This window comes from Xiphophorus couchianus, chromosome 20 (assembly GCF_001444195.1).
Source record: "Xiphophorus couchianus chromosome 20, X_couchianus-1.0, whole genome shotgun sequence".
Classification (NCBI taxonomy): Eukaryota; Metazoa; Chordata; class Actinopteri; order Cyprinodontiformes; family Poeciliidae; genus Xiphophorus; species Xiphophorus couchianus.
The window spans coordinates 8,687,410-8,699,759 of NC_040247.1; the positions used below are offsets into that span (position 1 = coordinate 8,687,410).

The 12,350-nt window shown below is 35.1% G+C and overlaps 2 protein-coding genes across 2 annotated transcripts; both read left to right on the forward strand.

The window, feature by feature from the left end:
• Nucleotides 1–3,845: 3,845 nt before the first annotated feature.
• LOC114135041 (odorant receptor 131-2-like) lies at nt 3,846–6,417 on the forward strand. The gene is made up of 2 exons (XM_028001948.1): nt 3,846–4,777; nt 5,325–6,417. Exons 1-2 carry the CDS (start codon nt 4,628–4,630, stop codon nt 6,090–6,092), a joined length of 918 nt encoding a protein of 305 aa, XP_027857749.1. The 5' UTR covers nt 3,846–4,627; the 3' UTR covers nt 6,093–6,417.
• Nucleotides 6,418–10,294: 3,877 nt separating this feature from the next.
• On the forward strand, nt 10,295–11,629 carry LOC114135443 (odorant receptor 131-2-like). The gene is made up of 2 exons (XM_028002747.1): nt 10,295–10,444; nt 10,862–11,629. Exons 1-2 carry the CDS (start codon nt 10,295–10,297, stop codon nt 11,627–11,629), a joined length of 918 nt encoding a protein of 305 aa, XP_027858548.1.
• The last annotated feature ends 721 nt before the right edge of the window (nt 11,630–12,350 follow it).

Below are 12,350 nucleotides of genomic sequence, written 5' to 3' on the forward strand. Positions count from 1 at the left end.
GATACAGTTATTGCCTGAAGTTAATTAAACTGAAGAACATATGGACAATCTGCATATTAAGAAAATGCATGCTTGACTGGGAGGCCTCTTTTAGGAAACAAAACTTGTAAAATCTCAACAAATTGTATTTCATATCTTAAACAATCAAAAGGTGGAACTCCAGGGTTTCCAAATGGAGGCCCATGGGCCATTTATGGCCTTTGGAATGATTTTGTCTGGTTCACAATACTTGTTTAGGGATAATAGAAATTCATTCTGCTTGCACAGGTAGTAGCTGCAAATAGGAACCTTTTAGATACATTTTTTACTGACAAAGTAAGATCTAACACCTAATATTTTTCTTTTATTGACCAAGCTGTTTACTTACATTTTATATATGAGACTTCCTTGTTTTTTTTATTAAAACATTGCATGTTTAACATTTTAGCTAAAAGGGACTTAATTTAAAAATACTTTCTGTACAATTTAGACAATATTTTCTGATGTTGAATTTCATTTTTAAATTCTGGATCTTGATGAATGTCTATTTATTTATTATTAGTTTTCAGAATTTCTTACATACCAGTCAAATCTAACCAAGTCCACAAATTCATACATTTTTTATTTCTGTTTACTTCATAAAGTAAAGTAAACTAAGTGAAAACTAGTTAGCTAAGTGAGCAATAAAGTTGCTCTCCTAGTGGATTTGATTAAAGGCCTTGTGTGGGGAGAATTATCTCAGAAACCTTAATCATCTGCACTTTGTCTTATGTAATTGGAACAGCCTTTTCAACTAATCAGTCTAATGTTTTCTTACTGGTTCTTTAACAGCATTCACAACAACCTCTCTCAGAAGACTTATTTAATAGAACCCCTTGGTGGTTCTATGGTGGATAATGCATTGAATCTCAAATAACAACCCACCCCTCTGTGTGTGACCTTTACAGCTAGAGTCCAAAGAGGATTACCAAGATGGTTGTTTGCTTGTCCTGGAGCATCACTTGACTTTTGAACTCTGAGGAATACTGGAAATGTCAGGATATCCCAACTGTATTGCAAAAAGAAGTAAGTGCAATGACTTTGTAAGTTTGCAAGAGAAGTTTGCATTTATGAATCAAAACAAAATACATGACTTAAAATAAATCCACTAAATGTAAACTCTAAGCCATATCTCTGGACTTTTTTCAAACACAGTTTTGTTATATTAAAGACGGTTATATTTACAAAAATGAATTTCCTCATCACCTTGGTCCAATTGAGTCCAATTTTCACTGGAAACAAGGCCAACAAACTGCCTGCAAATGCTTGTACTTGAACATTATAGCACATATCTAGGGGCCTGGTACTTTGTACTCAAAAAATTAAAATGAACTATTCAGCATAACCTGACAAACAATGACAAATAATGTTGTTAGAGAAGGAATTGGCCGTTAATCTCATAAGTCTTATATAGCAACTCCCTATCTATGTGAATCAATAATTTTTTATTGAAAAAGTGAGGGAAAACAAGTAAATCTTCACAGGAGAAAATAATCTAGCAAATTTATTCTGAGGTTTAATTGGGAAATGTTTAAATGACCAATAACTTAGAAAGGGGTACTACAAACCTCAGTTAATATCAAGGTTGCTAAATGCTATTGTTGAGGCACAAGCAGGCCTGACACATACGCAACACCCCTGGTGATAAAGGTTGTGTTGAAACTGTTATGATGCATTGTTTGTTTGTTATATAATTTTCCAATTACTACCAAGATTCATTAGTTCAGTTATTTATGGCATAAGGGATCAAACTTTTTGGAAGCACCTAAAAGCATATTTACTTTGTACAAAGTGCAAAGCTCTCAGTGAAACATATAATTCCAATTTTGTTATTCAGTCTTATATATATAACCTGTATTGAACTTGAATTTCTTAATAAACTTTTCTTTGTCAAATAAACTTGTCTCAATCAATTCTATGATGTATATGACACAAGTTGTAGGGAAATGTCTTATTTTTATAAACCTTTCACAGACATTTCATAATTTGCTTTGCAAAGACAAAACATATACAACAAGAAAAAACAACAGTAAGCAAAAGCCTGTCTGAATAAAATTCAGTTTTTAAAATGACCTGTGGAGTCTGTGTAGTGCATGGAGAGTGTCAGGGCATTCCAAAGTATCAATTATACAGCCACAGTGTGATTTCGAACAGAAGTAAATATTTCTGAGAAATATTGGTTACTAATCTCGAGGGAAAATAGTTGCATAATAAATTAATGTAGGTGCATAAGTAAGGCAGAAGAGGTGTCATTTAAAGTGAATATATCATATTTCATAGCAATGGTTTCTATAGTCTTTGTGGGACACAGTCCATCAACTTTTAGATGTGTCCCTTGTCCTACACACAGGAACAAACTGGCGAAACTGGTTGACAATTCTGTGTGATACTACTGCCATCTATTGGTGTGATTGTAGAACTACAGATACATCCTACAGAAATACTGGAACTTTGCAATTGAACAATAATTATAAATCATTTTAGGAACCAATTTCGACACTTTTAGCAGTACACTTAGCCAAGTGCTACAAGTGCACTGGTTTGTAAAATAGGATTGTATGGAATAAGAAACTACTACACCTCAGAGGAATATTTAACAAAAACTTCACTTTTAGACACTTCATTGTGTACACACAGAGAAATCTGTGATATACAAACTCACTTGAGCAGTGAAGTTGTGCAAAGGTTGCGCATTTTGAATGTTTATTACCCTTCACTGAAATTGTTTTTTTTTTAGGCCTAAACATTTTTGCATAAGTGACAGTTGTGCAATAAATTTAAGAATTAAAAAAAAAATACATTTGAAAGTCACAATCCCTAACTTTATCATAGAAGTTTGAAATTTGGTGCACTTGCAGAACTTCTCAACCCCCATGGGGCTGACTGTAGAGACACACTGACTATAGACAACTGAATGACGCCCAGTGGAAAAGTGACTGAGACAGAGTGTTTGAATTGGCAGCCCACCAGTTACAGGACAACTTAATTTCAGAATAAACTAAACAAAGTGAAAAGTAGTTAAAGTAAGCAACAAAGCTGCTGTCTTAGTGGATTTGATGAAAAGCTCTGTGTGGAGAGGATTTGTTTGAAAACAATCTTCCAAATCTCATTAACCTTATTCATGTGTTCTCTAACAAACATGTTGAACTTTGTTCCTAATTGGGACAGCCATTTCAAGTAAATAATCACCTTAATGTTTCCTTTGCTGATTCTTTAATAGCATTCACAACAACCTCTCTCAAAAGGCTCATTTAGTAGATCCCCTTGGTCGTTTTATTGTGGATAAGACATTGAATCCCAAATAACAACCCACCCCTCCGTGCCTGACCTTTACAGCTAGAGTCTAAAGAGAGTTATTGAGATGCTTGTTTGCTCTTCCTGGAGCATGACTTGCCTTTTGAACTCTGAGGATTACTGGAAATGTCAGGATGTCCCAATTGTATTGCCAGTAGAAATGAGTGCAACAGCAATGCAAGTTTTCAAAAGAAGTTTCAACTTATGAATCATAACAGAAAAAGTTAAAACTTGTAGGGCCTACAGGTAGATTTAATAAATTCACTAAATTCAAACAAAAATCTAAACCATATTTCTTTTTCATAAAACTGTTGTTGCACATTCAAAGAGAGTTGGTTAAACTCTCTCTGAAGTCTTAAGCCTTATGGTTACTGAAATGTTATTGGTTGTGTCCTTGCTTAAAATCCAAAACTAACCGCAAAAATAGCCCATGCAAAAAGTATTATAAGCATGTTCAAAACCCCTTACAACTTCTTTTAACAATACAATTTATTATGTTTTCTTGAAAAATAACATTAAACAGTTTTGAACAATGTAAGCATATTTCCTAAGATGATCAAAATTTACATTCTAAAGCAGGCCTCTGAAAAAAGCTCATAAAAATAAAAGAAACAAAAATTTCAGAAAAAAATGCTTTTACATCAGAACTGACATGTTGAACAAATTCGATGATGTACAGAACTGAGAACAGAAGTATGAAGTTTGAAGTAAAGTCTTATTTCTTCTTTCTATCATACCTAGAACAAGTATTCAGGATTTTTTAAATTGTGTCAGTGACAGATCAGTAAAATATTTAGATAATATATGGTAAGTTTTGTAAGTTTGGACATTTCATCCAGTAAAATATGCACAGACACGCCTACACGTGCACACACAGAATAATGAGGGCTGCTAGTTTGTACGTGTGCACATGCACACCAATGAACCCTTAGACTGATGCCATCTAAACTATATAAAGAATAGAATGTCAGTATTAGTGTTATTTTAATCTGTCAAATATCCTGTAGACTTGGCATTAAAACAAGGGAAAACATAATCTTCACACACAATAATAGCAAGCTGACTGAGTTGAATTGGATGTCTTTAGCACATTTTAACCTTCCTGAATAAGGTACAGGTGTATAAAAAAGCTAGCCAAAAACAACAACAAGAAAAACAATACAAACAAAAATAATTTTAGCTGATGTGGTGATCCTGAATTCAAGGTTAGTGCTTCTATTTTACCTCTTGAAAATGTTTACATTTTCATGTAAAAGTCTATTATTTGTATAGATATTTAGTGGAATTCTTCTTTTCCCTTTACAGGCTTGAAAAGATGAATATATCCATTGCTAATATGACAGGAGTTCCAGATTATCGGGATTCCTTCACCAAGGCTGTGATTAAGAATGTTATTGTTGTGGTTCTTAGCATTTCCATCAACTACATCAATGCAGGACTCATTCATACTTTCTGCGGAAATCAGGTCATTATTTTAATCATATTTACTGCCTTCAGCATGCAGTTATTTCAGAATTAAGTTGAATATACAACTAATGGTAATGTTCAAAGTTTGTTGTACATTTAAATTGAAGCAGAATATCAAAGGCAGTGCCTTGCAAAAGTATTCACATATTTCAGTTTTACATGTTCTTTCATGTTAAAGACACAATATAATTGGTTGTGGTTTAATTTGACAGACCAACACAAAGTAGTATAGAAAAGTCATGTGGAAGGAAAATGATACTTAGTGTTTAAAGTTTTTACCATTTAGTATTAGCAATTTATTAGAAAAGCCATCTTTCATTGCAGGGTTTCTAAAAACTGGTTTCTTCAGGCCTCTTTTCCATAAAGACCAGATTTTAGTAGTGTAAAATTAATAGTTGTCGTGCAACACATGCAACAGAAAATTTCTGTCACAACAGTATTGAATAAAACCTCAATTATTTAGTCTATCATTCAACATGAAATGTAAATTCTTGACTACTATAAGCAACACTACAATAATGTGCTGTTTTGCTGTTTTTCTCCAGATCTTCAACACAAATCCCCGGTACATCCTGTTTGTTCACTTGGTGATCAATGACATGATCCAAGTAACGCTGACTGTTGCACTTTTCATCATTAGCTACATCCTCTACAAGATCCATGTATTTGTCTGTTGCATCTTAATACTGACTGCCCTCTTCACCACTGAAAACACCCCACTGAACCTGGCCTGCATGGCAGTGGAGTGCTACATTGCCATCTGCATCCCCCTCCGCCACGCTCAGATCTGCACGATCAAGAGAACAAGGGTGCTGATTTCTTTAATCTGGATCACCAGCTTGGTGTCTGTTCTCCCTGATCTCTTCATTACCTTGGCCACGAAGCCACTGGATTATTTTAATACACAAGTGTTTTGCCTAAGGGAAACTGCTTTTCGAAGTCCCAGAATCATAGAGCGGAGAAATATTACCTATATTGTATATCTGGTTCTCGTTTGGTGCATTATTTTTTTCATTTATTTCCGCATACTATTTACGGCAAGAATAGCAAATAGACATGCCAAAAAGGCGAGGAACACAGTCCTCCTTCATGGGCTTCAGCTTCTTTTGTGTATGGCAACATATGCAGAACACCTGGTGAAACAGGCTGTGTTGCAATGGCTTCCTAAGTATTACTCAGATTCTCTGTTTGTTTGTTATATAATTTTCCAAATACTACCAAGATCTATTAGTTCACTTATCTATGGCATAAGGGACAAAACGTTCAGGAAACACCTAAAAAGGTATTTATTATGTAAGGTGAACCCACAGTGATATTAATAGAGTATATACTGTATATCTCTCTCCAGTTTTTTCAGTCTTTTCATGTGACCTGTATTAATCTCAAAAATGAATATGGTTTTGTGCTTTCTCTTACTTTTTTTGTTTTTCTCTGCATAAACACATATGTCATTGTGATGTGTAATAGTTTAAACTCCTCAATAAAAAAAGAATGCCATGATCCTTCTAAGCACACTTCAGAATTTTGAGGTATAAGTTTAACACAATATGTAAACATGTCATGTTGAGTCTAGAGCAGGTATCAATAAGGTGACGTTTCTAAAAAATAAAGCTGCAGTGGTAGTAGTAACTTTTATAAAGATATGTTTTTTACATATTTGTTAAAAATGTCACTATGTCATCACAGTATAACATGAGAAAGATAATCTGTGGAAAAATTCAAGCTTCTCTGCCTCCTCCCTGTGGTCCTACTGCTACCTGCAAGACAATGAACCCAAAGCAACCCAAGATCCAGACAGTATCAATCCAATCAAGGAAATTACAAATAATCCAGGAGGTTCACTACTTGCACCTCAATAAATGTAACAATTTGTAAAACATGAGTTGTTTTACAAATTGTTTGATAGGGATGCCATGTAAAAGAACCTTCTCTGCAAAAAGAGAATTATATTTGCAAAGAACCAGAACCAACTTAATTTTGTTTGTACAAGCAGGAATTGTTGCCCTGCAACAAACTGGTGACCTGTCCAGGGTGTACTCCGCCTCTTGCCCGGAACGTTAGCTGGAGATAGGCACCAGCACCCCTCCCAACCTCACTAGGGACAAGAGTGTTAGAAGATGGACGGATGGATGGATGGAAGTGTAACCACTACTTAATTTAATTAGCAATAAATTCAGTAGGAAAGTTACTTTTGTTCTAGGGTCACACAGGAGGATGATGAGCATAAAAGTTTTAACAACTCAAGTTTATTTTTCTTTCCCCACAAAAAAAAAAAATAATCCAGGTAACACTAATTACCTTAATAAAATTAAGGTATAAAACTTAAATTGTCCACCCTTATATACAAATATCAAATTAATATATAGAAAATTGAGGGTAGTTTTTTTAAACAGTAGCTTTAAAGCTTATTTCAACAAAAGAAATTACATATTCCAGTTAGTCCTTCAATATAACACTTCGGTCAGTCAGTTCAGTCAATGTGCACATAAGTTGTCCGTTATGAAAATGTTCATGAACAGATAGTTTGTGGAATAAAAAAAAAGATTTGGGGGCCCCCTTTTTGTTCAATAAGCTTATCTGTTGTCCATGCAAAATATCCAGCTCCAGCAGCACCAGGCCCTCCGTCTTTCCAGGCTTCAGTCCGAGTCACAAAGATGGCGGCGGATCCCTCCTGCTTCTGGAACCACTGGCTCGTTCAGGTATCGGTCGTCCCAAAAAAAAAAAAAACCTGCATGCAGAGCGTTAACCGATCATGCAGGTATACGGAAATCATAGAAATCTTTCAATTACTTCTCAGTGAAAATCAAATTAGCGTTTAAAATAAACTAAAAACGCTCAGTAATAAAGAAATTACTTAATAAACATCACTTCATCATAAACAGTCTCATTTCACAGAGCTATGCTACTTACAGAGCGACACTTTATACTCCGGTTGGTTTTTTTTCCCAGTTCGAAAAACACTGAGCAACGTTAGCTCCAGCTAGGTAGCCATTCTGCGTAAGTAAGCAGCTGAAAATAAAACAACAGACTCACCGGATAATTCTCAGAACAGAATGTACATTATCCAGTTCAAAATAAACAGATTTCTCTCATATCACAGCAGCACTTATGCGTAGTAACTTCTCTACTTCTGCTGAAATGTGCTTAGTCTGAATAGTCTGCCATTTCTTTTTTCTTCTTCCTCTTCTTTACTCTTCTTCTCGTACCGACACAGGAGAAATGTGGGTCTAGTGCCCTCTACAGGACATTCTAAGAACGAACAAACAAACACATTAAACATACAGAAAGATCAGCATAGTTTATGGGGGTTACAGAAGCAAGATTTGTTTATGTCTTCTTAAGCAATTGATCAGGTATTAGTGATTTTTAAGTTTTCAGATGTCCAATCAATTACACAATTAACTATCTATTATAAATTTTGTGAGTCTGAAAGTTTCGTTCTGTAAAACCTTGACATCCTCTATACACACGCAGCATCCAGAGGATTGCTCATTTCTACTAATGCACAGGCATGAATCCTTAGACTGAAGCCATTCAAACTATATAAAGAATGGAACATCAGTATTAGTCTTATTTGAATCTGTCAAAGTTTATGATCCTCATGTCAGCCGCTTCACACTCAACTGCGAACCGCTCCAAAGTCAATGTTCCTCACATTCCCTGGGATATGTTCAAAGTTCTCCCGGAGGTGGGAGTTAAAGCTCCATGTCACGGGAGACTCTGCCAAATGTTCCCAGCAGACCCTTATAATACGTTTGGGCTTGCCAGGTCTGACCAGCATCCTACCCCATTACTGGAGCCAACTCACTACCAGGTAGTGGTCAATGGATAACTCTGTACCTCTCTTTACCTGAGTGACCAAGACATGTGGCTACGGGTTCAATGAGACTACAACAAAGTGGATCAATGAACTGCTGCCTAGGGTGTCCTGGACATATGGACACCATAAGGAACATGGTGTTTGTTATGGACAATCCATGACAATAATGGCAAAACATTATTTCAGAGTTTATTTTCAATAAATTTGTAAACATGAACTCATAAGTCATACTAATAAAATATGACAAAGGGGTGTTGAGGCCCGGTTTCCTCCAACTTTTAGTTGTGGCCCTGGTCCAACACAATAGCGATCCAAGAGGTATCCAAGAGGATTGCTAATTTCTACATATGCACAGGCACACCCATAAGCCCTTAGACTCAAGCCATCCAAACTATATAAAACATGGAATATCAGTAGCAGTCTTATTTGAATCCATGATAGTAAATCCTGTATAAAGATCTGTCATTAAAACAACAGCAAAATAGTTAATGAGGAGGGAAACAACATTAGTAAGCCTTTATGAGGTAAATGGATTACTTAATATATATTAACTGTCCTGCATGAGGAACAAGTTAAAAAAGGTTTGCTGGAAGAAAAAAGATTTTATCCAATGTGGGGATCCTGAACCTGAGGTTGGTGATTCTATTTTATCTTTAGGACATCTGCAACTTTTACTGTCTGCTGTAAATGTCTTTCTGTTTCTCAAAATTGCATGGTGATATTTCATAACAGGATTTAAATAGTTTCTCCTCCTGTTTTTAAACTCATATTATTGTGCATTAAGATTAATGATTCTGAAATCATCAAACTGAAATTGATTTTTTGCCTTACACGACAGGCTCAAAATGTAAAGAGGGAAGCATTTTTGTTACTTTGGTATCAGTTAGAAAGCAATAATGCAGGCACTGGGCAACTTTAACAAGGACTTGTGACTGTTGCAGCATTTAATGAAGGTTAATGTATTTATAAGCATTCAAAGTGCTTTAGTACACCTAGGCATGTAAATATTCTTTAATCAGTAAATCATAACTATTACAAACATGAGAAGGAGATGTGAATCTATTACCTCCTTTTTATGCACCCTGCACTGGCTCCCTGTTGCAGTTTGGCTTATTTAAGGTTTTATAGATTGCTTTTGAGTGTTGCCCTATAAACTTTATAGAGCAATTTTACATAAGTGAGCTGTTGAAGCCTTACATTTCATCCAGAGCCCTGAGATCAGCTGACCAGCGTTTGTTTGCTGTTCCTAAAACTAGGTTTGAGAAAAGAGGTGACAGAGCTTTCACTCTGGTAGCTTTCACTTTAACAGTCTCCCTCTGTGTGTTAAGCTCTCTCTGTCAGTCGATCAGTTTAAGTCCAGACTGAAAACATTGTTTTCTCTCTGACCTTCAACACCAGTTAAAACAAAATAGTACTTTTTTGAATTTTTGGGAAATTGCTGCAACTGAAATTAAGTATGTCTAGAATTTTATTCATATTATTACTTTATTGGTATTTTAATTTTGCCATATTTTATTTAACCAACTTAATTTTAATTCGTATTTTATAAAATATCCACGTATGAGGTTGTAATTACTATAAGGCTTTTGGTCAGCTGAGGTTGTTGTAAATGTGCAGTGTAAATAAACTTGATTGATAAAGTCCTTCTGTAAAATAAATAATACTTTCTACTTTTCTCTTTACAGGCCTAAAGTAATGAATTTGTCTGCTGCCAATGTGACAGTGGTTGTACAATATGGGGATTCCTTCTCCAAGGCTTTGATTAAGAACCTCATTGTTGTGGTCCTCAGCATTTTCATCAACTACATCAATGCAGGACTCATTTACACCTTCTCTAAACACCAGGTCAGACTTTTAATGACATTTACTGCCTTAATTTACTGCATTATTTTTGTTATTCAAAGAAGGAAATACAATCAGAAAAGAGGAAGATAGTAATTTAAACATGAGTTGAAGCAGCTCAGCCATCAAAAGTTAGGTTTAGAACACACAAAATATAACAATAATTTCTAGAAAAGTTTATATTTTTAAATAAAAATACGACTCTAAAACCAATGTCTAACCCAATATTATTTATTAATTACAAGTACTGTTTCAATGAACAGTGCCATACTTTTTAACTTTACCATATTTCAAGTCCCTTTCCATAGGTATTGCATAAAACCTAATTTATTATGTGGTCTGTCACTCAACTTTATATATTATTTTTGACTTCTATAACTATTACTACTAACACATGTGCTTTTTGTTGTCTTCCTTTAGATCTTCAACACAAATCCCCGGTACATCCTGTTTGTTCACTTGGTGATTAATGACATGATCCAAGTAACACTGACTGTGGCACTTTTCATCACTAGCTACATCTTCTTTAGGATTCCAATGACTGTCTGTTGCTTCTTTATACTGATTGCTATCTTCACCATTGAAAACACCCCACTGAACCTGGCCTGCATGGCAGTGGAGTGCTACATTGCCATCTGCATCCCTCTACGCCATTCTCAGATTTGCACAGTTAAGAAAACACGGCTGCTGATTCTTTTAGTCTGGGCCACCAGCTTGGTGTCTGTTCTCCCTGATCTCTTCATGACTTTGGCTACGGAGTCACAGGACTATTTTAAATTACGTGTGTTTTGCGTCAGGGAACGTGTTTTTCCAAATCCCAGAATTATAGAGAGGAGAAATATTACCTATATTGTATATTTGGTTTTAGTTTGGTGCATTATCTTTTTCATCTATTTCCGCATAATGTTCACAGCAAGAACAGCAAGTAAAGATGCTAAAAAGGCGAGGGACACAATCCTTCTCCATGGGTTTCAGCTACTGTTGTGTATGGCAACATATGCAGAACACCTTGTAAAAGATATGGTGTGGCAATGGTTTCGTGATTATTATTTAGATGCTCTGTTTGCTTGTTATTTATTGTTCCAAATAATACCAAGATTTATTAGTTCAATTATCTATGGTGTACGAGACAAAACGTTCAGAAAGCACCTAAAAGGATATTTACTGTATAAGATAAGCCCGCAGTAACATTACTGGGGTATGTACTTTTGAATCTTATAATGATGTTTAAAAAAATTGACTATTCTCAAAAAATTATTTTACATGTATTTAAACAATTTATGAGGAAACTGGACTTTTTAGTAACAACAGGATGCAAGAAATTAAATTTATATTCTCCATTTGTACCTTCATTTAAACATAATGTAAACATCAAATTTATTCATACAATCCTTTATAAAAAAGAGCCAAATTGTTATATAGCCAATCCTGAAAGATAATAGATAAAAGATTTCCAGATTTTTGCATGCTTATCATACTTTGGTTTCAGAACATCAAACCAATAAATATTAACCAAAGACAACACAAAATGTGCAGTTTTTAAAATGAAGATTTATTATTGAGAGAAAAATTCAAACCTACATGGTCCTGTGTGAAAAATGATTTCCCCTCTTGTTAGAACATAACTGTAGTTTATCAGCCCTGTGTTTACTGTCTCTACCAACACCAGAGATACAAAGAAATTCAGGAACAAATGAGAAAGAAAGTACAATGAACTTGTCGACCAAAACATCCTGATGGAGAATGTCCAGCTATCCTTTCGTGACCTCAAGCTGAAATGACAGTTGGTTCTGCAGCAGGACAATGATCCAAAACACGGCAGTAAGTTCACCTCTGAATGGCTGAAGAAAAGCCCACTTCCACTCTGGCATAGGAGCTCAACCAGAACTCCGCTTCAGCTTTTGTCACT